The sequence below is a fragment of the Arachis hypogaea genome, chromosome 10 (genome assembly GCF_003086295.3).
Source record: "Arachis hypogaea cultivar Tifrunner chromosome 10, arahy.Tifrunner.gnm2.J5K5, whole genome shotgun sequence".
NCBI lineage: Eukaryota > Viridiplantae > Streptophyta > Magnoliopsida > Fabales > Fabaceae > Arachis > Arachis hypogaea.
This window is the reverse complement of record NC_092045.1, coordinates 1,489,582-1,515,681: the sequence shown is the minus strand read 5'-3', so window position 1 is coordinate 1,515,681 and position 26,100 is coordinate 1,489,582. Positions and strand designations below refer to the sequence as shown.

The 26,100-nt window shown below is 35.0% G+C and overlaps 4 protein-coding genes across 5 annotated transcripts; all 4 read left to right on the top strand.

Moving 5' to 3' along the window:
- Window positions 1-104: 104 nt before the first annotated feature.
- On the top strand, window positions 105-1,612 carry LOC112714470 (peroxisome biogenesis protein 7). The gene has a single exon (XM_025766077.3). It carries the CDS (start codon window positions 498-500, stop codon window positions 1,452-1,454), a length of 957 nt encoding a protein of 318 aa, XP_025621862.1. The 5' UTR covers window positions 105-497; the 3' UTR covers window positions 1,455-1,612.
- An 8,767-nt stretch (window positions 1,613-10,379) lies between these two features.
- LOC112718107 (abscisic acid receptor PYL11) lies at window positions 10,380-11,179 on the top strand. Its single transcript, XM_025770007.3, has one exon. The coding sequence runs from the start codon at window positions 10,409-10,411 to the stop codon at window positions 10,976-10,978; it is 570 nt and encodes a 189-aa protein (XP_025625792.1). The 5' UTR covers window positions 10,380-10,408; the 3' UTR covers window positions 10,979-11,179.
- A 4,292-nt stretch (window positions 11,180-15,471) lies between these two features.
- LOC112714469 (low-temperature-induced cysteine proteinase) lies at window positions 15,472-18,301 on the top strand. The gene is made up of 5 exons (XM_025766075.3): window positions 15,472-16,109; window positions 16,269-16,501; window positions 16,585-16,722; window positions 16,807-17,304; window positions 17,594-18,301. The coding sequence occupies exons 1-5, from the start codon at window positions 15,635-15,637 to the stop codon at window positions 17,735-17,737; spliced, it is 1,488 nt and encodes a 495-aa protein (XP_025621860.1). The 5' UTR covers window positions 15,472-15,634; the 3' UTR covers window positions 17,738-18,301.
- Window positions 18,302-22,235: 3,934 nt separating this feature from the next.
- On the top strand, window positions 22,236-25,927 carry LOC112718424 (uncharacterized). Of its 2 annotated transcripts, none has more exons than XM_025770186.3 (4): window positions 22,236-22,867; window positions 23,230-24,458; window positions 24,550-25,434; window positions 25,512-25,927. In XM_025770186.3, the coding sequence occupies exons 2-4, from the start codon at window positions 23,367-23,369 to the stop codon at window positions 25,542-25,544; spliced, it is 2,010 nt and encodes a 669-aa protein (XP_025625971.1). In that variant the 5' UTR covers window positions 22,236-22,867; window positions 23,230-23,366; the 3' UTR covers window positions 25,545-25,927. The 2 variants fall into 2 exon arrangements, with proteins under 2 accessions (XP_025625971.1, XP_029145344.1); XM_029289511.2 differs by having other exon boundaries at window positions 22,860-22,994.
- Window positions 25,928-26,100: the final 173 nt, after the last annotated feature.

Here is a 26,100-nt window from a genome sequence, read left to right as displayed (position 1 = left end):
TCATATATAGAACGCTAAGCAAATGCTCATTCACTTGTAGTGCACTCATCATATAATATAACAACTAATTTAAAATGCAACTTCAAATAATAGCAATGCTAGGTAAATAAGTTATTATTTAACAAAACTCTTAAATAAATGTCTAAAATTCAGAAACTTTGGTTACAAACATTTTTCGCCCAATATATTTTTTCTTTCTGTTTTTTGTGAGATCCATTATTTCTCGTAGAAGCCCAAACAATTTTTTTGAATTTTTGGAAAAGTTGTATGTGGAAAGGCCCAAGAGGATGGCCTGCTTTTGAATTTTTGGAAAAATAGTAGGCAGTGGGCAGTAGTTGCATAGCTTCATTTGATTGATGGGAGCAAAAAAGAAAATATTATTAAAAAAAGGGAAAAAAGGATAATGGTAAAGGGAGGCGAAGAGGAAGAAGACGTAGTTGAACGCAGAAATCATCAGCTTCGAATCAATCGAATCTGAAAAGTGAATCAAATCAGCGATGCCGGTATTCAAGACTCCATTCAACGGTTACTCCGTCAAGTTCAGCCCCTTCTACGAGGACCGCCTCGCCGTCGCAACCGCACAGAACTTCGGTATCCTCGGCAACGGCCGCCTCCACGTCCTCTCCCTCTCCCCAAACCCTTCCCAGCCCTTCACCGAGATCGCCGCCTACGACACCGCCGACGGAGTCTACGATGTTGCCTGGTCCGAGTCCCACGACTCCCTCCTCGTTGCCGCCGTCGCCGACGGCTCCGTCAAGCTCTACGACACCGCACTACCGCCTACTTCCAACCCTATCCGGTCCCTTCGCGAGCACACACGCGAGGTCCACTCCGCCGACTACAACCCCCTCCGCCGCGACTCCTTCCTCACCTCGTCCTGGGACGACACCGTCAAGCTCTGGACCCTCGACCGCCCCTCCTCGCTCCGCACCTTCAAGGAACACTCCTACTGCGTCTACTCCGCCGTATGGAACCCTCGCCACGCCGACGTCTTCGCGTCCGCCTCCGGCGACTGCACCCTCCGCGTGTGGGATGTTCGTGAACCTTCGTCCACCATGGTGTTCCCTCCTCACGAAATGGAGGTGCTAACTTGCGATTGGAACAAGTACGACGACTGCATAATTGCGACTGCTTCGGTGGATAAGAGCATCAAGGTTTGGGATGTGAGGAGTTTTAGGGTTCCGATTGCGGTTATGAATGGACACGGGTATGCGGTGAGGAAGGTGAGGTTTTCACCGCACGTGCGGAATTTGATGGTGTCTTGCTCTTATGATATGACGGTTTGTGTTTGGGATTTCATGGTGGAGGATGCGCTTGTGAGTCGGTACGATCATCACACGGAGTTCGCCGTTGGTGTTGATATGAGTGTTCTTGTTGAAGGCTTGATGGCCAGCACTGGTTGGGATGAGCTTGTTTATGTTTGGCAGCATGGCACTGATCCTAGAGCACCTTGACAAGCTTCCTTTTTCTGCTTTTTCTTCATGTTTTGGGGATTAAGGTTTTTGTTGTATGTTTGTTTATATTCATGCATCATCAGATCAGGGGTTCAGGAACTTAATGAGTGTATACATCAATCGCATTGGTAATGAATGAAATGGCTAGTCACAAATAATTTATATGCATCCATGTTAAATTAAATTGTTAATTGAAACTGAAGATAGTTGCTTTGTTCTTTCTTCAGATATTTATATTATGTGTTTTCTGTGGGATGGAATTTAGTGTTTGGTTGTTGTAGATTCTTGGTTGTGCTAACTCTGGATGCCCTTACAGTTACAGTTATTTGTGTATCAAAGTTCTGCGGAACTTTCACTTTTATGGCTGTATTGAAAGCATTCTTGCACCTGGTTTTGTTATCTAGCAAAATTAAATTGATGGTTGTGGTATTGACTTATACTCAAGGGGAATTACCTGACATAAAATACAGAAATTCCTATAGAAAACATGTTAAGTTGATCAATTTATTGGAGGCTTGGCCATGCAGGACAAGGCTTAGTCTATAAGAGCATAGATGAAGATACAGATACTCATGACCGAGTGTTGTTATCTCTTCATTGCACTAAGAAAAAAATGCTTGATTCCATCAACATAGAAAAGATGAAACAACAAAATGGCTTGGGAAACAGAAAACAACCTTACAAAATGCTACTGCAGACATATATAACCGGCAAAAAACAAGTATTGCAACCAACAAAAAAGGGTATATATATATTTTCGAACACAAATATATATCATTAATCACCACGCAATGATAAAATGTGTTTTCTTTGAACCAACAAAAAAGAAATCATAAAACAAGTGTTGCAGTCAAATTTGTAATGATATTTGCAAGTCAACTGTTAAAATTCGGAACGGGAGATATAGATTTTCTAAGCTTTTGTCTTTAATTTATACAAGATGTTTATCAAATAAAGTTCAAAATTATGATTGTTATGATGTCTAAAACTGATTGTCTAACTTATTAAAAATAATTAAAAATTAATATTTAATTTTAAAGTATAAAAATAAATAATTTAGACAAAAATTAGACTCGGTTATAGAATTCATCTAAAAAAATACCAGGGGAGCTTTCTAAAGCAAGCAGCATTTTAGTTTTTATTAACAATCTTGTTTCCATGATTGTTTATGCAGTTAAGATGATAAGATTCTACTGGTGATAAGGGATTGAAAATCTGGATGTATTATTTGGTATCCCTGTATATTTATGACACATGTGTCTCTTGATCCGGATTTCGATGGTAGCTCATAGTTTCAGTCTGGAAAATGCAAAACCACTGCACAACCAACTTTGGAAACCCTCAACTCCTTATGCTGTTTTGTTATGCATATTTATACGAGAAAGGCTACGAGCCCACCACTTTTATTAAAATTTTATCAGTATTTAATTAATAAAAAAATAATAATCACACATCATTAAATTTAATTTCACACTATTAAAAATATTAATAATAATTAAATGATGATTACAAATCACAAATCTATTGATCCCTAACACTCATCTTTTTCATTCTTTATTACTTGGCCGCAAGACATTAGACATGGCATTCTAATGTTTTGTGTTCTGTGTGTTAGAGAATCATTAGAATCAATTTAGATCAATTAGCATCGTCTATATTTATATAGCATATCTGTACATTAATTGTAGGATTCTATGTCTTTATTACTTTGATTCATTTAGCACCTATAAATACCCCTTGTATATTGTACCCGACACACAACTCAATAATACACTTTTCACATCATTTTCTCAGTCTCTTGTTTCTATCATGGTATCAAGAGCTTAGGTCTTTTTTTTTTTCAATGAATATTAGTTCATAGCCCCTTTGTTTTTTCCTTGTCGGCAGTGTTCTTTGGCCTCCTATTTCGTTCTCTTTTTGACGCTTTGGTTCGTCACCCCCATAACCCTCTTGTTCGTCTTGTCGCCGTGATTCCAACGCCACCATAACCGTCGCCATCAGCCGCCGGACGCGCCGCCACGCGCCGCCGGAAGACGCTGCCACGACCAGCTTGATCTTCCTTCCAGATTCCACCCGTGCCTCTTTGCTCGAAATTTTCGAGCTGTTTCCGACGCTTTGGTTCGTCACCTCCGGTATCATCGTGTTCTTCTCTCCGTCAGCTTTCCAACGCCGCCAAGATCGCCGCCAACGACCACCGCACGCGCCTCCACGCGCTGTCAGAACATTGCTGTCCACCACCATTCTTTCTCATCCAGAGGCTTCAGCAGCCGTTGGATCTTCGTGCAGATCGGACGTCCCTGGAGCGTCCACGTGTCACAAGGTAAGCTGGTTGGCAACCCTGACCCGCGACGACCCGACCCGACCCGCCCTTTGCCCGCGTGCCACCTGTGCGCCAGCGTGCCTCCTTCCGCCTATCCGGTGCTGCCACGTGTCGTCACTCGCTGACGTGGCGCTGACGTGGCGCTGAAGTGGACCCTCCCTAAGGTTTTTTGGTGAGCTCTTTCCGATTCCGCGCTCTGTTTTCTCGTTTTCTGCCCCGAATTTGCAGTTTTCTTCTTCCTTTGCTATTTCTTCTATTACTATGGAAAAATCGGATGTCTTTCAGCCTATCCCTGTTATTCTTAATGGCTCTAACTATGCACATTGGGTTGAAGCCATGCGAGGATTTCTTAAAGGGAGAAAATTATGGCTATATGTAACTGGTGATATTGCTTGTCCTATTAAGCCAACTGTATCCAAAGATGGTGCCTCCAAATCCAAGGAGGATGCTGAGAAGGAGAAGGACTATGCAGAGAAATTGGAAGATTGGGATAGTAAAAATCATCAGATTATCACTTGGTTCCGCAACACTTCTACTCCGGGCATTCACTTACAGTTTGGGCGTTTTGAAACTGCTAAAGAGGTATGGGATCATTTGGCGAAACGTTACACTATCTCTGATCTCTCTCATCAGTACCAATTGCTTAAGGAACTTCATAGCCTTAAGCAAGAACGTGGCCAAGCAGTTTTTGATTTTCTTGCTCAGATGGAGATTATTTGGGATCAGTTGACCTCCTGTGAGCCTGTTCTTAAAGATCCCGCTGATGCTAAGGCATATGAGGATTATCGGAACCGGACACGTCTCATCCAATTTCTGATGGCACTTACTGATGACTATGAGCCGGTCAGGGCTTCTCTTCTTCATCAGAATCCCTTGCCTAGTCTTGAAGATGCTCTTCCTCGTCTTAAGTCTGAAGAAACGCGCTTGGGATTGCTTCGTTCTAAAAGTGAAACCGTCTTTGCTGCCACCGATAGAAAGGGAAAAATCTGTCGCAATTGTAATCGGACTGGGCATTCCTTCTCCGACTGTCCTTCTATTGAATGTCGTAAGTGCAAACAAAAAGGCCACATTGGCTCCAACTGCCCAAAACTGTTCTGCCATTATTGTAAGCTCTCGGGTCACTTGATTGCTACCTGTCCTACTCGACCACCTCGCTCAGATCAGAACAAGTATCAACCTCGTCCCAACAACTCTTCGCATGTGCCTGTCTCTTCTGCTGCTGCTGCTACTGAGTCCACCTCTTCCACTTCTCTCAACACACCTTCTGTCTCTCCATCAGATATTGAAACCCTTCTTCGGCAACTTTTCTCTTTTTCTGGTAATACCCCTGCTACTCTTTCCACCCCTCCAGGTAATTCTAAATGGTATTTTGATTCTGGTTGTTTCAATCATATGTCTCCTTTGCGTCATCTTTTTTCGTCGTTGTCTCCCGCTACAAATGCACCTTCTGTTAACACTGCTAATGGTTCCCTCTTGCATGCAACACATCATGGGGTTATTTCACAGTCCAATATTCATCTTTCTGATGCTTATTTTATTCCAAAATTGAATTTTAATCTTATCTCTGTCGGTCAGCTTGTTGAACTTGGTTTTGATGTCATTTTTTCAAATTCTGGATGTCGTGTGCAGGATCGTCGGACGGGAAAGATCATCGGGACTGGATGTAAGGTTGGACGCTTATTTGAGCTCGAGAACCTTCATGTTCCCTCTACCAATCTCTGTGCTGCTTCCTCTCCATCTACTCTTCACTTGTGGCACCGACGTCTTGCCCATAGCTCCTTAGGCAAATTACGTCCTCTTATATCTACGGGTGTTTTAGGTCAAGTTCAAAATGAGTCTTTAGATTGCATTTCTTGTCGCACTGCAAAACAACCTGCACTATCCTTTAATAATAATTCCTCTATTGCATGCTCTCCTTTTGATCTTATTCATTCTGATGTTTGGGGACCCGCTCCCACCGCTTCTATGGGAGGGGCTCGATATTTTGTCCTCTTTATTGATGATTATTCCCGTTTTACTTGGGTCTATTTGATGACTAATCGTTGTGAGTTGCCTCAGATTTATATTAACTTTGCCACTATGGTTCGAACTCAGTTTTCAAAGGTCATTAAAATTTTCAGACGTGATAATGCTATGGAATATCGTGACTCCAAACTTTTAAATTTTCTCGCTGAACAGGGTACTTTGTCCGAATTTTCTTGTCCTGGTACCTCTCAACAAAATGGCAGAGCTGAGCGTAAACACCGTCATATTCTTGACTCTGTCCGTGCGATGCTTATTTCCTCTTCCTGTCCTGAGCGTGCTTGGGGTGAAGCTGTCCTCACTGCTGTTCATGCTATCAATAGACTCCCTTCTTCTGTTCTTGGTAACACTACTCCCTTTGAGCGTCTTTATCGTACTTCTCCTGATTACAGTTCTCTCCGTGTTTTTGGTTGTGTCTGTTTTGTCCTTCTTCAGCCTCATGAACATAATAAGCTTGAACCTCGGGCTCGCATGTGTTGTTTTCTTGGGTATGCTTCTGAACATAAGGGTTATCGTTGTTGGGATCCTATCTCTCGCCGTATTCGTATATCTCGTCATGTTGTCTTCTGGGAACATCACATGTTCTCTAGTTTTTCCTCCTTTGAGTCCATTCCTTCTACTCCATCACCGTTTTTTACTAACCCAAATGTTGATCTCTTTCCTAGTGATGATACTACAGGGTCTACCCCAAGTCCACCACTCGAGGCTCCTGATCCTTCACCTTCTCCATCTCCCGATGATTCCAGTCCGGACGGCGATCCCACTCCTAGCGTCATGCCTCCTCCTCCCACTCGTTCTTCTAGGGTAAGGAATCCCCCTCCTCATCTTCTTGATTATCATTGCTTTTCTACTATTCTTCATCAACATGAACCTAAGTCATTCAGAGAAGCCTCCACAAATCCAAATTGGCAACAAGCAATGCAGGAAGAAATACAGGCACTTGAAAAAGCACACACTTGGGATTTGGTTGATCCTCCTTCTGATCAGGAAGTTGTGGGCAGTAGATGGGTATACAAGATCAAGACTCGCTCTGATGGCTCTATTGACCGTTATAAGGCACGATTGGTTGCTCAAGGTTGTACGCAAGAGTATGGTATTGATTATGAAGAGACTTTTGCTCCTGTTGCTCGCCTTACGTCTGTTAGAGCTCTCCTCGCCATTGCTGCGGTTAAAAGATGGTCTCTCAGTCAGATGGATGTGAAGAATGCATTTCTTAATGGGGATTTGAAACAGAGAGTCTATATGAAACCACCTCCAGGATATCCTTGTCCTTCCAGTAAGGTTTGTCTCCTTCGCAAGGCACTTTATGGACTTAAGCAAGCTCCTCGTGAATGGTTTGACAAGTTCAGCACTACCATATGCAGTCTTGGCTTTATTTCTAGTCCTCATGAGAATGCGCTTTTCATTCGTAAAAGCGACCGTGGAGTTGTTCTTCTACTTTTGTATGTTGATGACATGATCATTACTGGAGATGATGTTGATGGTATCTCTGATCTCAAGACCTCACTTCAGCGTACCTTTGAAATGAAGGATCTTGGTTCTCTCAGCTATTTTCTTGGTCTCGAGGTCATCTCCACAGATGATGGCATTTATCTCTCTCAGGCTAAGTATGCTTCAGATCTCCTTGCTCGCGCTGGGATTACAGATAGTCGCACCGAATCTACTCCTCTTGAGCCTAATGTTCGATTTACCCCTATGGATGGCACTGTTTTGGATAATCCGACACTTTATCGCCAGTTAGTTGGCGGTCTCGTCTACTTGACTGTCACCCGACCAGACATTGCCTATCCAGTTCATGTTCTCAGCCAGTTCTTGTCTGCTCCCCGTACTACTCACTATGCGGCAGTTCTTCGCATTCTTCGATATGTCAAAGGCACTTTTTTTCATGGCCTTTATTTTTCTGCCCATTCCTCTTTGACCCTTCAGGCATACTCTGATGCTGATTGGGCTGGTGATCCCACTGATCGTCGTTCTACTACTGGTTATTGTTTGTTTCTTGGCGACGCTCTCATCTCTTGGCGTGCTAAGAAGCAAACGTTCACTGCTCGCTCAAGCACAGAAGCTGAGTACCGTGCCCTTGCTGACACCACTGCGGAGGTTATCTCGGTTCGTTGGCTTCTCGAAGATCTGGGTGCTCCTCAGTCGTCCCCCACTGATGTCTTTTGTGATAACCGCAGTGCTATTCAGATTGCCCATAATGATGTGTTTCATGAACGCACCAAACACATTGAGATTGATTGTCATTTTGTTTGGCAACGAATCCTTATTGATGCTGTTCGTCTCATTGCTGTTGGGACACTGGATCAGACTGCTGATATCTTCACGAAAGCTCATCACCCGACTCGCTTTCAGATTTTGTTATCCAAACTCAAGTTGGTATCCTTAGCTCCCACTTGAGTTTGAGGGGGGATGTTAGAGAATCATTAGAATCAATTTAGATCAATTAGCATCGTCTATATTTATATAGCATATCTGTACATTAATTGTAGGATTCTATGTCTTTATTACTTTGATTCATTTAGCACCTATAAATACCCCTTGTATATTGTACCCGACACACAACTCAATAATACACTTTTCACATCATTTTCTCAGTCTCTTGTTTCTATCACTGTGTTTCTGGCACACCTTAGCAAGGGTATTAACATGATTGTAATAATGTAACGGTAGTTATGAAATTACTGGAGTTTAACAGAGTTTTTGAAGCAAGACTTGAATGTTAAAAGCATTTATTTATGTTAATGGCAATTGGAAGGTATAGACAAGGTTGATGTCGTTGCATTCCCAAACCGACAGGGATGATTACGAGTGTGATAAGTATGAGTAGAGAGAGCATAGCATCCCATGTCTCGCTCTCACGTCAAAAATACTGGAAGTCTGGAAGCCACTTCACTAATTTGAAAGCAGCCAAACCCACCATACCGCAAAACATGTCATGCCTCCAATCTTAAACTTCTCGAAATCAGAGGCTCTCACACCTTGACATTTTCTTGAAATCAATCAGTATTTTTTTTATTTTATTAGTTAAAAAATAATTTAACTAAAAATAATTTAAAAAATAATTTTTTCCATGGACTACAATGTCCTCAAACAAAAAAAATATTTTTTTATTCTTGATATTTAATTTTGTGAGATTATTCTTTTTATCAATTATCTCTCTTTAAAACATATTTATGTGACACATTAATCACTAATATTTTTTTATTTAATTTTTATAAGTAAAAAAATTTAAAAATTACTAATTTTTTAATTTTATACAATAAATTTAGCTAATGTTTGAAAAAAATAATAAAAAATAAAAATAAAAATTAAACAATCTTAAAAATTATCATTAAAAGACAACAAAATTTTTAACAAAAAAATTTGTTAATTATAGTTAGTTCTTAATGAATAAATTAACAGTTTAATATGTCCTGTAGATTTATTTCGTTAATACAAAAAAAATATTAATAGATAAACTAACCAATCTTGTAAAAATAAAAATCAGAAACCAAAAAATATAATTTTTGTTAAAATTTTTTTTAAATAATTATCAAGAACTGTTTAAAATATTTTTTCACAATTAATTAATAACAGTCGTATTTTTATTACACAATTTCAAGAATATATAATGTAAGAATAGTAATTTCTGCAATATACTATTTGTTTTTCTAGAATTCTGTACATAAAATATAATATAATTTAACAATAAAAAAAATGTTTGTACCATTTTTTAAGAATAACTTTTTATATAGCGAATATGAGAGATAGTCTAATACGAAAAAGAATAAATAAAGAGTTCATAAACTGAGAGATCATAAATTTAATAGTTTTGAATTAGATATGGTATTTTTTACTCTTTTAATTTTTTTTTAAAAAAATATCTTCGATTGTCAAGGTCTGTCTACAAAATCTTCAATATATATATAACAAATATTTTATCTTTTGTCGTACAATATTATTATTCTACAATATTAAAGAGCAGCCACAAAGCATACCTAAAATATAATGAAAAAGTTTAATCAAATTTAGTACATAATAGGAGTAAATTAAACTATACATAAAACTAGTGAACTAAATAGACACCGTATTATAAGTTTATAACTAACCAAGCTAAAGTAGTAGATATGAATAATATATAATATGATTTAAATCAGCATAAATATTAAAGACAATAAATGCGTGCATATCTATAAGTAGGAAACTAGAATCACTTGTAACTCACATCTGATACATCATCAACTTGTGTTAGGGGCAAAGTCAGTGGTAGAAAAAAGGGACAATAGTTCCCATTAATTTTTATTTTCGAAAATATTTGATAATAAAAAAAAATTAATAAAAAATAATCATAACTTACTTTATTTAATATTTATTAATTATTACGATAATTAATGAATATTAAATAAAATAAATTTTGATTTTATTTTTGTCTTTTTGTTATTTTATTGTCTTTCTAATATTTTATCTAACTTCCAGTGCCTGACTTTAGTGCAAGTTTATCAAAATTTTGCTCACAAACTCAAAACTTTGTCATGTACTTAGCTGACATCACACTCTCCAACTCAGATATAAATAGATGCCCAACAGCACACAAAAATATCATACCAAGCACCGCCTTACCTGTGTTAAACACATGCTTGGCAACCACAATCAAAATCAAGATCCTTCTTCACCATCAATGGAAGCCATGATGGCGAACCACCACAACACCAGCACCAACCTCAAATCAAACCAGTGTACCTCAAACATGGTCCAAACCATAAACGCACCCTTGGATCTAGTATGGTCCATCATAAAGCGCTTTGAGTATCCACAGGGATACAAACAGTTCATCAAGGGTTGCACCATGCTCAGCGGCGACGGCGGCATTGGCAGCGTCCGTGAGGTCCTAATTATGTCTGGCTTGCCTGCTGAGGTTAGCGTGGAACGCTTAGACAAACTTGATAATGATCACCATGTCCTCAAGTTCAGCATCATCGGTGGTGATCACAGGCTTCTCAACTATAGCTCCACCACTACTCTGCATGAAGAGGAAGAAAGGTTTGGAGGCAAAACCGTCGTTATAGAGTCATATGTGGTGGATATTCCGGCGGGAAGTAGCGGCGAAGATACCCGTTCTTTCACAGATACCATCATTGGTTGCAATCTTAGGTCCTTGGCTAAGATCACAGAAGGAATCAATATCAATCAGAAACATACGTAATAAGCCTTGTTCATACTTAATCGCATGCTTAGTAATGTATAATTAAGGACGATTTCATGTTTAGAAATTAAGTAGTTTTTCAGCAGTCTATGTAAGCTGTTGATATAGTAAGTTTCTCTTTTCTTATTTGGTCACTTTGTTACTTTAATAATGTGATATAGTAATCCCTATATATGTTATATATATACATATTTCCTTGTATACTAATGGGTTTGATCAAATATATTTTAGTCATCAAATAAGTATATTGACTTTAAAGTTTTCATTTCTTTCTTTTACTACTAAAATAAGTATTTAAATTTTAATAATGCTAAGGAGATAAAAAAAATAGATAAAATTTTATTTAATATTTATTATTTTTTTTTGTTATCTGTTAATTATAATCCAACCTAATTATATCTATAAATTAAATTCTAAGTGAAATAATAAACATGATTTATTTTTTATTAGAGAAGATTTTTGTATCAATAATCTACTAAAAAATAAATTAATTAAGGTGATTATTGAAAGATGAGACAAATATCTTAACTTTTTCAAAGAGGTGATATTCTATAAATATCAAACTCTAAACATGTAAAAGGTATGTTATTCACTTTAAATAACATTATATTCATTTTTTACTATTGCTAATTTGAGCGTCAAAGTGTTTTTATAAGTGTCTATTGTCGCCGTTTCTTTTAAAGTCGATGTATACCTTTTCCACTTCAGGCAATAAAAAAATTAATCCCTGAACATGACAAGCATTTGCTTTCCACTGTGGGGTTCGAGTTTACTTAACCCCACTATCATTTTTCTTGTCCGATTATTTACCCTCTTTTACAGGTTATAATCAATGGCGGAAAGCAAAACAATTCACTTTCTCCTCTCCTCACTATAGCTGAACTATTAGTTATTAATGAGTCACTGAAAGCAAAAATTTGGAGGATAACTGATCTTTTGAACCAAAACGGATGAGATGATGAGGAAAATTAGAAAAATCCTGGTAATAGCGACGACCACACTTCAAAAATAATAATTGCGGTAGTAGTCACTCCAAAATCATCAACGAAGAGAACAAGTCCTTTCAATTTTTTTGGTAACATCATCTATCAGTACACAATTTTAGTTGCCTTTCCGACTTTCATATTTTTATTAGAAATTTCGAATTAGCACAATTATTCAAGCATTTAATCAAGAGATTGTTTTTGAGTTGTATATGAATATCTATTTTTTCATGGGTGGTAGGAATTCTGTGTTATTTGGAAAATGAGTAGAAATATGGATAAGAAATGTAAAGTAATAAATGCTAATCTGTTTTGGCAAATATAAATAACGATAGATAGTATGAAAAAGAGATTAATTGATATGTTTTGTGTTTGAAATTACAAGATTGAATAAATATGCCTGCTAGTAATCAATGAGGACCATTGTTGATATGTCAAATAGGTAGTGTTGGTTGCTGCTGAGTTATTTGACTAAGGAAAAGTTTAGGGGGCCAGCAGTTTTATTGAATTTTGGCCAGCATGTAACCAGTAGAGGAAGGTGAGCCATTGGATGAAATTTCACACCAATCTCACACCATTAAATCATCATTGATGGCTAATTGATGGCTAACAATCACAAAAATTGTTGGCCCCCTAGCATTGCTCTTTGACTAATTTGCGGGAGTAAGTTATTTTATAGCGATTATTGGTTGGCCGATGTAATAGGTCGATTTAGAATTTGATTGCAGTCATAGCGTATATGATGTCGATAAGCATAGGATTTGCTCTGACTTATAGATCAATTTATTTTGAAATGATTCTGACTTATAATAAGTGTTGGGTTGTTTGCAATGATTATGATTTATAGGATGTCGGGTTGTTTGAAATGATAGATAGCTTAGTATCTTATATATGTGTTTGAAAGCCAAAGTATAGTTCGGTTTTGATTAGTTAATTAAGTCACTTGTTGTGGTTTGAATATTGTTACTAATCGATTATTGGACTAGTATGTCCTTGGATATTTATTTGGATTGTGGAGAAAATTTGTTTGTGTATAGTATCTGAAATTGCCTATCTGATAATAAAAGAGTAGGAGTTGCGATTTGCTTAAAAGCCGAATTATAATTCGATAAGGAACACTGAGTTTGAATAATGGATCAGGATATTTCTTGAATAAGCTTAAGCAGTTTGACTTAATATCAATTGATTTTTAATTTGTTTTTGGGATTTGACTGTTTGAATCACAAGTTCATTTTAGTACAGAAAAAGTCGGTTACAGATAACTCGGTAACCAGAGCATTTTATAAGGACATATATCTCGGTCGAAGATTCGGTGAGCTAAATCACATGTATGTGATTTTGAAGATTCGTAGTTGGATGATTTATTTTGATTAATTATGTATGAGATGACTTATAGTTCAATTAGGAATAGTGATAAATGAAATTAATAGAAAAAATTGACAGTAAAAAAATAAAGATATGTTATTATTGAAAAAAGAGCACATCACCACTGTATTTCAACTTATAAGTTAAGTTGTAATACACTTTAGGCCAGTCTTATATATTGATTTTGGAGTTGAGCTTTGTTAGAAAGTTCAGACTTTCTGAGTTATAATCTGTGTGGCAGTACTGTTGTTGGAATTGTTTTGGTAAGTTTGTCTATAGTATTACTGTTTGACTTTGTTCTTGTCAACATATATTGTTACAATTATTTTATCCTGTATATAAAATTCGGCGCAAAGTAGAAACATGACACCAGATATTTTTAAAAATAATATTATATAGATTGACAATTTATGACGAAATATTGTGTGTCTAGAATTAACATATAAAATAATAAAATATATAAAATGAAACAATTCAAATTATAGAGTAGTGTATATTTTCTAAAAAGTTATAATGTATTAAAATTCAAATATATATTTATATATATAAACAAGCTAAGTTATGCATAAGCATTATTTTATTGTGGTACAGGACTTGTAAATTTGATCGGTTGAAGTTATTCGCATTTCAATTGTCTTCCAAATTAATATTGGATTTTTCTTTTGGTATCTTAAACACATATTTTAAATTCGCTGGTTAAAGCTAAAGCTAAACACATTATTCCAAAAGCAAAAACAATCCATCTCCTCACCAATATATTATCGCCTTTAAATTATAATCTTACAGTAAAAATGCACGCTAGTATATGAGGTGGAGTATATTTTGGACGAATTGTTAGAAGGTGATGAAAGCTTTCTTTTGAACAACTTCATAAGCTCAAGTCTCAATGACTGATTAGAAATTACCCAGACCAACATTTATTGTATGAGTGATGTTAGGTAGCCAAAGAATAATTATAATATAGAAATATCTCGTAAAAATTCTCACTTATTCGCTCTACTGATGCTGACGTAGCAAGTTTGGAATTGATATCATGTATTTGGAACAAGAAGATCAACATGTCATGTGTTGTGAACTTTATTTTATATGTGATGCTTTCTATGAAAAGTAGCACTCTCAAGTTGCCAATTAATTAAGCTACTTGAACAATTTTCGACAACGATTTTGGACATTTACTGGCCGATTTTAGCTTCTTTTAGAAGTACGTTACAAATTGTAACATGGTTCTGTTTTTCGTTTGTCAAACTGAAACTTTGCATGTGATTTACAATGATTGTATGTGTATCACTTACGTGGCCTCATTCTACAAAAGAAAATCGTCAGCCATCAATTGAAAACTAATTGATTAAAGGAATAAAAAAATATATAAATGAGATACAAATATATTTGATTATTCTTCCACTAATTTGCTGCATCACTCACTTCATGGCAAACGTACCCAAATTTTTATTTCCATAGGAACTTCTTTCTCAATTATTACAAAATAATAAGCTTACAATTGATTGATTGTAATTTAAAATTCCAGATAGATTGCTACTTTTCTTTTTTAATTTGGTGAAAAGTGAAATAAGAATTGAAAGTTATGAAGTTTTAGCCTTAGATGCATTTAGTGGTTGCAGAAACAGAGAAATACAGAGCATATATGGAGAAGACCCAAACTTAGTATATGTCCAAGTCCACTCTAACACCATTTAATTCATTTCATTAAATTTTGTTTAAATATGATCTTATACAAATTTAGGACAGACATTCAGGACCAAAGTGTGCAAACCAAAATTTTTCAGATTTCATCAAGAAGAACTATCTAGCTGGCTTATGATCAATGATTACCTTTGACTGTGATATATGTAAACTGATAATTCTAGCTAACTTCAACAACCAGTCCAAGGTTGCAATACAAGGTTAAGGAAACTATCCTGTTTGTTTGACTTTGACTGTTGGATTTCTTAATCCTTTTGTAGAGATACTCTTTTACTAGCAAGTCAATGATTCTAAATTTCAGGACTAGTAGAAACTATCAAAGAAAAGTTTGGTGCCAAATTTAACAACATGAAGTTCATATACAATTACCAAATTGCCCTTTTTTCCAACGCTAGTTGATCTTTTCCAGTGTCATTTCTATGTCTTTGAAGTCCCATCTCATTCAATATTCTTATAATTCCCAAAGAATGAAGGTTAAAAAAAGAAAAGAAAAGAAAAGAAAATAGAACTGGAGATTCTTGTTTTGCTGACTGTTAGGCCTGTATTCAATCACTTTATAAGCAAAAGATGGTTGAACAACAAGCATCACTGATAACCAGTGAAGAATATGAGTTCAAACAAGAAAAATCAGCTTCTTTTCTTCATAGTGGCTTCATGGGGAATTCTATGTTATTGTTTACCAAGTGAGTACTCCATACTATCCCTTGAGCTTGACAAGTTTCCATCAGAGGAAAGAGTGGTTGAACTTTTCCAACAATGGAAGCAGGAACACAAAAAGTCCTACACACATCAAGAAGAAGCAACATTAAGGTTGGAGAATTTCAAGAGGAATCTGAGATATATAGTAGAGAAGAATGCAATGCAAAATCAAAACTCTCCTGAGGGGCACCGTCTTGGACTGAATAGGTTTGCTGATATGAGCAATGAAGAGTTCAAGAATAAATATATTTCAAAGGTGAAGCAGCCATTGAACAAAAGACTCACCAGCAGTGTTAAGGACTATTCATGTGAGAATACACCTTACTCCTTAGATTGGAGGAAGAAGGGAGTTGTAACTAGTGTGAAGGATCAAGGCGATTGCGGTAATTTTCTAATCTCTCAGTTCTTAAATATCTGTCACTTTAAAAATTTGATGAATCAATAACTTAAGCATTTGAGTATTTGGCTCTCTAATATGTCAAGTTTTTCTTCAACTTCAATTTTTCTTATCACTGAGTTTTCTGATTCAATGTGTTTTGTAGGTAGTTGCTGGGCATTCTCCTCCACTGGGGCCATAGAAGGGATAAATGCAATAGTAACTGGGGACCTTATAAGCCTTTCAGAACAAGAACTTGTTGATTGTGACAAAACTAATGATGGATGTGAGGGAGGGTACATGGACTATGCTTTTGAATGGGTAATGAACAATGGTGGCATAGATACTGAAACTGATTACCCATACACTGGTGTAGATAGTAGCTGCAATATTACCAAGGTTACATATTCCTTACTATTCTAATATTGAGTAGCCTCATTATATTAATTTGAGCCTAATTATTTAAGGTTTTCATAAATTAGGAGGAAAACAAAGTTGTTAGCATTGATGGATACAATGATGTGGCAAAATCAGATAGTGCTCTTCTGTGTGCTACTGTGAAGCAACCTATCAGTGCTGCTATACATGGCTCTTCATTGGATTTTCAATTATACACTGGTGTAAGTGTTGTAAAATTAGATCATGTTATAAAATAATGTTAGCAGCATACTCTTTTGTAAGTAGATTCTTCTTTTCTTGAACAGGGCATCTATGATGGAGATTGCTCAAGTAACCCAGATGATATTGACCATGCAATATTAATAGTGGGATATGGATCAGAGGGTGATGAAGATTACTGGATAGTGAAGAATTCATGGGGAACAGGTTGGGGAATGGATGGATATATTTACATAAAAAGGAACACTGATTTGAAATATGGAGTTTGTGCAATCAATTACATGGCCTCATATCCAACCAAAGAGTCCACTACTGCACCATCACCAGAGAGCCCTCCTTTTCCACCATCATCACCACCACCACCACCAACGCCACCGCCTCCTCCTGCTCCTTCACCAAGTGAATGTGGTGACTTGTCATATTGTCCGGGGGACGAGACATGTTGTTGCCTCTTTGAGTTGTTTGATTCCTGCCTTGTCTATGGTTGCTGTGAATATGAGAATGCTGTGTGCTGCACTGGAACACAGTACTGCTGCCCAAGTGATTACCCCATTTGTGATGTTGAATATGGACTCTGCCTCCAGGTAATTAAAGAGATACATTCTTTGTTATGGTTTATTGTTTAAGATACATATGGTTGCCAATTTCTGTTTGAAAAAATATAGGTAGACAATGAAAATATTAAACTATGTGAACAATAGATATATCGGATGTTCATTTCACTAGGTGTACGGATGGTTATTTTAATAGTAATATTTATGTGGATAATTCGGAGGTGTAGTGTGTTTTTATTTGATTGATGGTTGTTTATGTTAGTTAAAAATAGTCATTATTTACCTAGCACTCTCCTGTTTGTGTTTTTATGTAATGCAGAATGCTGGAGATTTGATGGGAGTAGCTGCAAAGAAGAGAAAGATGGGAAAACACAAGTTTCCATGGACCAAGTTTGAACAAAAAACAAGAGACACACATCACAGTCTTCAGTTAAGAAAGAATCCATTTGCTGCAATGCGTTGAATCTGAGGATTCTTGTAGTCTCAAGATGCAGCATGGATTTTCTCTACCGTTATCTATTATGTACTTGCATTACACTTCTAGTGTATTTTCTCTTCCTTTTTCTGCTTAGAAAGAAATTTCTCTTTTTTGTAAATTAAATGGAGGACTGATCAGGGGCGGAGCTAGAAGAAATATTAGAGGGGGGCCAAAAATATTCACACTAAAAAAAGACTAAAATAAAATTTTAAAGGGGGACTAAACTGAAATTTACATATAATTTACATGTAAAAAATTAAAATTAGGGGGGGCGATTGCCCCCCTTTCTATCTATATAGCTTCGCCCCTGGGACTGATGATAATCTTAAGAGCACTTTTATTAAAACAAACTTTTTGGTAGCCTTTGGGGAAGAGATAGAGATGAAAAGACCGAGATTGAGAGATAAAGAGATTGAAATAAATCTTAGTATTCTGTTTGGTACAAAGTGAGAGACAAAAATTGAAACAAGAATGAAATTCTAATTTAATTTGTACAAAAGGATAAAATTAGAATTAATCAATTGAAATGAAGGTATTTTAGGTATAAAATATTATTAAAATTTCAATTTCTATCTCTAAAAACTTTAGTCTCTTGTGTCTTCACTTTTTAGAAATACTGTACCAATCTCTGAACTAACAAACATGATACTAAATCTCAGTCTGTCGACCTGTCTCAGTACCTCAAAACAAACCTACCAAATTAAGACCACAATTAACATGTGTTACAAAACAAACCTACCAAATTAAGACCACAATTAACATGTGTTAGGGAGGAACATGACACACCAATTCTAACATGCTTAAGAAATTAATTAAGACGGTGTCACATCCAAAATTCTACACATTATTTTTTATGTAAACAATAAAAGTTACGAACCTAGAAGAGGCATTATTGGACTTGTCAACTCTTAAAATAGAATGGGCCAAAATAAGGTAACTAAGTCCAATTATCTGAGCTAAATTATCCATTGGGTAGAACCCAGGTTCTTTTTTTTTTTTGGTCAGAGGTACCCATTGTCTTAATGCTCCAATGCTTAAGCAGGCTTGGGTAGATGCATAGATATAAACGGATTAATCTTTAATTGTCGGATTATGAGTTCATGTATCATTGGCTGTGTCCAAAAAATATAAATTAAAATCCTAGACAAAACACTAACTTGAGGTGGTGGATTTAGACAAGTGTCAAGAATTCAAGTGCGAAGAATTCGAATTACACTTTATGCAGCGACGCAAAATTCATTTGCATTAACATTAGCTTTTTATAGTTATCCAAAACCAAAACATTAGTAATGCTAATTATCTTCTATTGTATATAATTTTAGGATAAATGCATTATATACACTTTTAGTATATATGTAATTGTCACATCTTTTTCATAGGTTTACTTTGATTATTCAAGTTGTGCTGGTCGTTGATTTCTCTGGTCCTGAAAAAAGGAATTCATTAGGTAAATTATCCCAATTTTATACAGCACTCATACCTAATCCCAATTTCTTTCTTTGTTTCATACTGTGATAGCAACCTTCGTGAATTCTCAATTCTCTCGATGTTACAATGCCTCCAAATCCATGCCATCGATTGCGACACACACACCCCATGACTATACCTTAACCATCTTAACCATCATGTAGAAAATGCAAAAGAGTAGTGTTAGGTGAGAAAATTTTGTAATTTGTAACCATTAGTTATTATTAATGTTTTTAATAGTGTGAGATTTCATTTAATAATCTGAGATTATTCACTTTTGTTTTGCTAGTTAAGTACTGACCAAATTTAAATAAATATGTTGGTCTTCTAAAAATTTTCAATGCAAAATATATAGTTTTTCCTCCATTTATCTCCTATGATGCACAACAATTTTTTTTATTCTTTTTGTAATAAATATTGAACAAGTACTATAAACAATATACCTAGTTTCCTCTAGGTTTAGTGGAGAATGTCACATTTTCTTTATTTATTTATTACTAAAAAGACTTTCATATAAAATATTGAAATAGATATTATTCTCTTCCTATTCGTTATCACTGCTTATCGAAATAAAAATATTTGGTAGGGTCAGAGCTAATGAAGATTCAATAATTTAGCACTCCATGCATTTAATAATGGTGGAAAATCAACATGCTTTAGAGTTTTGAAAAAAATGAGCTAGATTTCCTCAATCTATGCGCTATAACTCTATAACGACGTATGATATACTACTATCAATTATAGAATTTTAATTATGGTTGTATAAGGACGTGGCGGGTAAAATAAAGTAGAAGAAATAGGACATACAATTACAAGAGTTAAGGCGTAATTAGGTGTGCCAAGATTCCACAATCTCTGCGTTCAAAAATTTCAAATTTTGTTTTGTCATGCGGCAATGCACATGAAATATGTTACAGTCTCCTTATTATTATTATTATTATTATTATTATTATTATTATTATTATTTCAAAAGTAGTAGTGAGGCACCAAAGAAGAGTGATGAAGAATGGAATGGCAGACAAAAAGAATCAAAGAGATCTAATCATGTTCCCACACCAATCAACGGGGATAATTACCCGCAATCTAAGGGGCTTTATTAATGAAATAATGTGTAGATTTTAATTATATCAACAAATACTTTATAATTTATATACGAGTGGATAATAGGGAGCTTTGTCTTGCCTTGAACAAATACTATGAATGAGGGTTTTGTTTTCGCCTACGTATTTTAAACATTGGCCTTTATTATATTCAGAGTAAATCACGATACAAAGTATGAAGAATAATTTAAGAGGAGTGCTAGGATCAGTAGATTTTATTAGTTGTAGCCATTAATAATATATTTAATGGTTTAAAATTTTATCTAATAATAAAAAATTATTCATTTTTATTTTGTTGACTGGTCAAATTTTAATAAATTTACTAGCCGCTAGACTTTTCCATAATTTAATTCATACTGTACTAACCTCTTCTAATGATAGAAACTAGAAAGGATTAAATTCAGCGTGGACTTAGAGAGAGAGAGAGAGAGAGGGTTAGGTCCACCTCCACTCTCTGCTTTATTTGCAACAAGACTTTTACAATGCATTTACATGTACGTAATAAGGGGTAAACAAAAACATTAATATTAAAATTTAATAAAAAATATAAATTAAAATAAAAAATAAAATGAATAAATTAAAATTAAATATAAAAAATTACTTTATTTTTTATTTAATTTTAATATAATAAAAAATATCCATTCAATCTCATATATCCATATTATAGTTTAAAAATTGTATTAAAAATAACTTAATCTTTTATCGAATTTTCGAAGTAATAAGAGGGAGATTTATTCTACTTTACTTATCTATACTATGATTTTATCATAAAATCCAAAAAAAAAAAAAATTTACACTTCTAATAGCTCAATGATAATTACAATAATTTGAAAAGTATTTATTTATAATTTTATATTACATAAAAACTCTAAACCTATTAATATAAGTCTAATTTATTAATTAAATAATAAAATTAAAATATATTAAATTAAATATTTTAATATTTAAAAATAATAAACGAATAACTATTAAATAAGGTTAACCACAAAAAATGTCCTTGAATTATTCAAACGCTGATAAAAATACACCCGAATTTTACTATCGAGCAAAAATGCTTTCAAATAATTTAAAAACACAACAACAATACCCAACAGTAAATATATATTTTCAAAAAATACCTTAGAGATTGAATTTTGATGTAATTTTTTGCAAGTATGATTATAAAAATAATATATTATTATACATACAAATTTGTAATTTTTTGTTAAGTATATAATTTTTTTATAATTATTTTTGTAACAACCAATAATACTTTTAAAAAATCACAAAATAATATATACTTAACAAAAAATTATCAAATTTTAAGAATAATAATATCTCATCTTTCTAATTATGCTTGCAAAAAATTACATCAAAATTCAATCTCTAATGTATTTTTTGAGAAATACATATTTAATGTTAGTTTTTTTGCAAGATCATCTAATATTAAATATGTATTTCTCAAAAAATATATTAAAGATTGAATTTTGATACAATTTTTTGCAAGCATGATTAAAAAAAAAAGATATTAGTATCCTTAAAATTTGATAATTTTTCGTTGAGTATATATATTTTTTGTAATTTTTTTGTTAACAACTAATAATACTTTTAAAAAATCACAAAAAATATCTACTTAAAAAAAATTATCAAATTTTAAGAATAATAATATCTTATTTTTTTAATTATTTTTGTAAAAAATTACATCAAAATTTAATTTTTAAAGCATTTTTTGAAAATATATATTTACTATTGGGTATTATTGTATTATTTTTTAAATTATTTAAAGATATTTTTGTCTATAGTAAAATTCGGATGTATTTCTCTTTAGTGTTTGAATAATTCGGGACGTTTTTTGTGGGTAACCTGATTAAATAATATTTAAACTTTAACTTTTCATGCAATGAACATTTAAAACACCAGTTACTTACACTCTCCCCGTCCCTCCCCTTTGCTTTCCCACTAACCATTCTTCATCCATTCATCCGTGACTATTCATTGCTTCTCAAATTGGCATTAACATATCATATACTACTACTAGTATCCAATAATGCAAATATCTAATAATTGCATACATAAATAATACAGTATAGTATACCATCTAAAATACATTAAATAATACATGCTTCAATCCATGGAGATCAAACTCACAAGTTATATACACTGCAAATTGAGTGAGTATGGGATGGTGTCTCAATCAGCTATGACTTGTAGTGGCTTTTCTTTGATTTTACTCAATTAGTCACTTCCCCCCTCACTGCACGGCATCATTTACCAACCAACCACTACAAACTACAAACAAAGTCATCTTCACTTGCCACCCTTTTCATTATTATCTCCTCCAACTCCACTAACTAACTCCTTCATGAGTTCATGTCCTTTGTTTGTTTGGATATTCCTCTGCCTTTTACTTTTTCTCTCTTCTTTTCATTACCACCTTTAATTTAGTCCTTTCATGACTCTCTTCACAAAAGGTTACTCCACCTGTGACTGCTGAAACCACTTTCCTCTTTTGTTTCTTTTGCTCTGCAACCATAACTCTATTGCAATTTCTATGCACCCTTGTTTACAGGTTTGATATTTTGATCTTCTTCTCTTCATTACCATTGGTTTCTCTTATAAGCTTTTGTACAACTTCTATTCAATTCATTCATTATGTTTTGATTCCTTGGCTTAAAGAGAGTTTTACATCTTGAAAGGTTTTTTGTTTTTATCATTACCAACTCTCTAGCTCCAATAGAGTACTATTATAATGCTGTGTAAATTCTCTTTTTCTCTGCTTAATGGCCTAAATTATGCTCACTAGTGCTTTCATTTCTCTGTTTCTTCTCTGAACTTAGTTCAAGATATGCTGAATTGAATCAGAGATTCTGCTCTTTGTTGTTATTGTTTGAATTATGAATGATCGGTTCTTCTATCCTTTTTCATTTTCAGGTTTCAAGAGTGGAAACTAGGATTCTCTTAGCAGAGTTTTAGGCCTCAGAGCTGCAAATAAATTAAGGTATGAGACTGTTTTGAACTGTGAATTTGTTACTGAGAGGGGCTGCATAGAAGTTTGAACAATTGAGAAGATGGCTGAAAGGAAATTGAATATCAATGCCCCTCTCATGTCTGTGAGACGCACTGCTGCAACATCATCTTTGTATGAAGCAAGGAAGAGGATATTAGAGAAGCGTCACACCCTTCCACCAAACTACAACAATTCAGACATGGATCAGCTAACAGAACCTGTTGCTGTGCCTTTCAATTGGGAGCATATCCCCGGAAGGCGCAAGGGTAATAGTGCTAATGGCAATGGCAATAGTGCTGGATCTGACCATCAACCTTCTAAGGAAGCATCAAACACTCCAAGTCCAAGGCTTCCCCCTGGAAAATCCACAAATGCTTCTTTCAAACAGCCATCAGAGAAGGATTCTAAACTTGCAAATAAGATCAGGGCTACAAATAAATCAAACTCTTTCAATGTCAGTGTGGTTAGAAATAAAATGGATGGTGGTAGAGAAAAGAAAGCTGAGAGCATTGTTGAGATTAGAAGGTCTAATGTGGAGGAGAAAAAGGTGAACAAGGATAATGATGATGGTGATGATGATGATGCTTTTTCTGATGCACTTGAAACACTGTCACAAACACAATCATTCTCCATGAACTGCAGTGAGAGTGGTGTGAGCGGTTTGGATACTTTGGATGCAAAGAAGTTGGGAACCGTCTCTACTGATCAGCAAACTAGAGACTTCATGATGAGCCGGTTCTTGCCGGCCGCGAAGGCTATGACTCTGCAGCCTCCTCAGTACTCTTCAAAGAAGCAGCAATCAGGTGTGCTGATAGAACAACCACTAAGAGATGTTACCAAATTGATTCGAGATGAAAAGAAGCCATTGCTTAGTAAACAGATCACTGATATCATACCATATTCTGCTCAGTGTCAAGAGGAGGAAGAAGAAAGTGAAAATGAAGGTGATGATTATGACAACTCTGCTAATATCTCAGCAAAAGGCTGCGGATTGTTACCACGCTTACATGTTAGAAATTCCTTGTGCTTGTTGAATCCTATGCCTGATGTGAAGATCAAGAGCCAGGTTTCATTGCCTTCATCAAATGAGGTTGTGAAGCCTAGTAAAATTTCTCAAATTAGATCTTTTAGCCCAATTCCAGCTGTAAAGAAAGTAAGAACAATGACACTAATGTCTAACATATTTTCTTTAAATCACCACTCTTAAACTTGTTTACTCACAATCTAAATTTCCCCCCCTGCAGGCATGGGATGCAATTCACAATCACAAGAACAAATCAAGCTCAGGAGGTGCATCACCTGACCTGCAAGAAAGCAGGAAGAAATGGACTAGTGATTCAAACAGGTTTACTTATTACTCCGGCGAGTTGCTGCCGGGTAGGCTCTCTCCCTTTCGCCGTTCAAGAGCAGCTGCAGCTGGTGTATCTCCCTGTAGGAGTAAACCTCAGTCTCCATTTCGTGGAGCAAGGCTGCCAAGTGATCCGAGAGAAGCCGAGAATAACCAGCCTGGCAAGATGAAATTCCATAGCACAGAGCTTGGAAAGTTTAGGGAGATACCATCCATGGTAGCACCCAAAAGAAGTTCATATTCAGGGAACCTGACAACTGAAAAAACATTGTACATAGATACTGCAAGTACAGTCAAATTGTCATCTTCAAATTTGAGCTCTGTAGATAAAAATCTAAGGATAGATACTCTGATTGCCGAGTTGGACAAAAGAAGAGGGAAAGAAACTTCTCATCAAGACACAAATCATGTACAAGCTATAGAAGAGAAGGACTCATTGGATAGCTCTAGTGATGCTAATTCTTCTACTTTGTCTAGTATGTTACTTCATAAGGCCAAAGAAGATAAAGATGAAGCACGAAATTCTACTGATGACTCAATGATGAACAACCAGCAAATTGTGTTAGCTGAATCTCCTCTTCCTCCACCATTGCCAAAGTCACCTTCTGAATCCTGGCTCTGGAAGGCCCTGCCTTTAGTTTCTGCAAAGAATTCGTTCCTGCATTCGAATCAGTCCAATGCTAAAAGGCAAGATTCAAATACAGCATCCAGCAATGTTATAAAGTGGGAAACAATAGTGAAAACTTCAAATTTGCATCATGATCATGTACGATATTCTCAGGTAATCTAATTTGTTCTTTTGCCTTTATCTTTGTTAGTCAACTAAAGATGAAAATTAAAATTTATCTTTCTGTGCAGGAACTAATCACACATAATAAATCTCAGCATTGAAAACCTTAGAGATGGAACCCATGTGACTTTTTCTATCATGTTATGCTCCAAGCTCTTTTGATCTTGTATTGTATAGAGAGACAAATAGTCATTGTTGGAGATCAATGATCAATAAAAAGAAAGCTTCTTTTGGACTTTTGGAACTTTCAATTGGATTCAAGATTTGTTGATCTGCCTTAGACAAGTGTGTATTGGCTAGTATAGTTATGCCTTTCATGATGCTATTCAAGTTTTTTGTGGAGTGTTTCCTCTTAATTATACAAAGATTCTTTTAAGCATTATAGTTTTCTCACTGTTTTTTTGGGACTTCCAAAGATTATGTTCAATTATGTATGTAAATCAGATCAAATTCTGAATTACAATGAGTTGCAGATTATCATGGATTTGGGGTGTTCTTATTATTATTATCATATTATGTTAAGCTGTTAGTTAACCGAGTACCTACAAAAGGAACAGGACAAAATAATTTCCTGATTGATTATGCTTTTTGTTCTTGTATCTCTAAGCTAAACCTTTCAGAACAATATGAAAAAAGAATCAAAATCACTACACCTTT

Bases quoted from the DNA above. Each gene is read 5' to 3' on its own strand.
- LOC112714469 (XM_025766075.3), top strand. From the start codon at position 15,635: ATGAGTTCAAACAAGAAAAATCAGCTTCTTTTCTTCATAGTGGCTTCA. The intron at 16,502-16,584 runs GTTACATATTCC...TTCATAAATTAG, and splicing joins GTAGCTGCAATATTACCAAG to GAGGAAAACAAAGTTGTTAG. The intron at 17,305-17,593 runs GTAATTAAAGAG...TATGTAATGCAG, and splicing joins AATATGGACTCTGCCTCCAG to AATGCTGGAGATTTGATGGG.
- LOC112714470 (XM_025766077.3), top strand. From the start codon at position 498: ATGCCGGTATTCAAGACTCCATTCAACGGTTACTCCGTCAAGTTCAGC.
- LOC112718424 (XM_025770186.3), top strand. From the start codon at position 23,367: ATGGCTGAAAGGAAATTGAATATCAATGCCCCTCTCATGTCTGTGAGA. The intron at 24,459-24,549 runs GTAAGAACAATG...CCCCCCCTGCAG, and splicing joins CAATTCCAGCTGTAAAGAAA to GCATGGGATGCAATTCACAA. The intron at 25,435-25,511 runs GTAATCTAATTT...CTTTCTGTGCAG, and splicing joins ATCATGTACGATATTCTCAG to GAACTAATCACACATAATAA.
- LOC112718107 (XM_025770007.3), top strand. From the start codon at position 10,409: ATGCTTGGCAACCACAATCAAAATCAAGATCCTTCTTCACCATCAATG.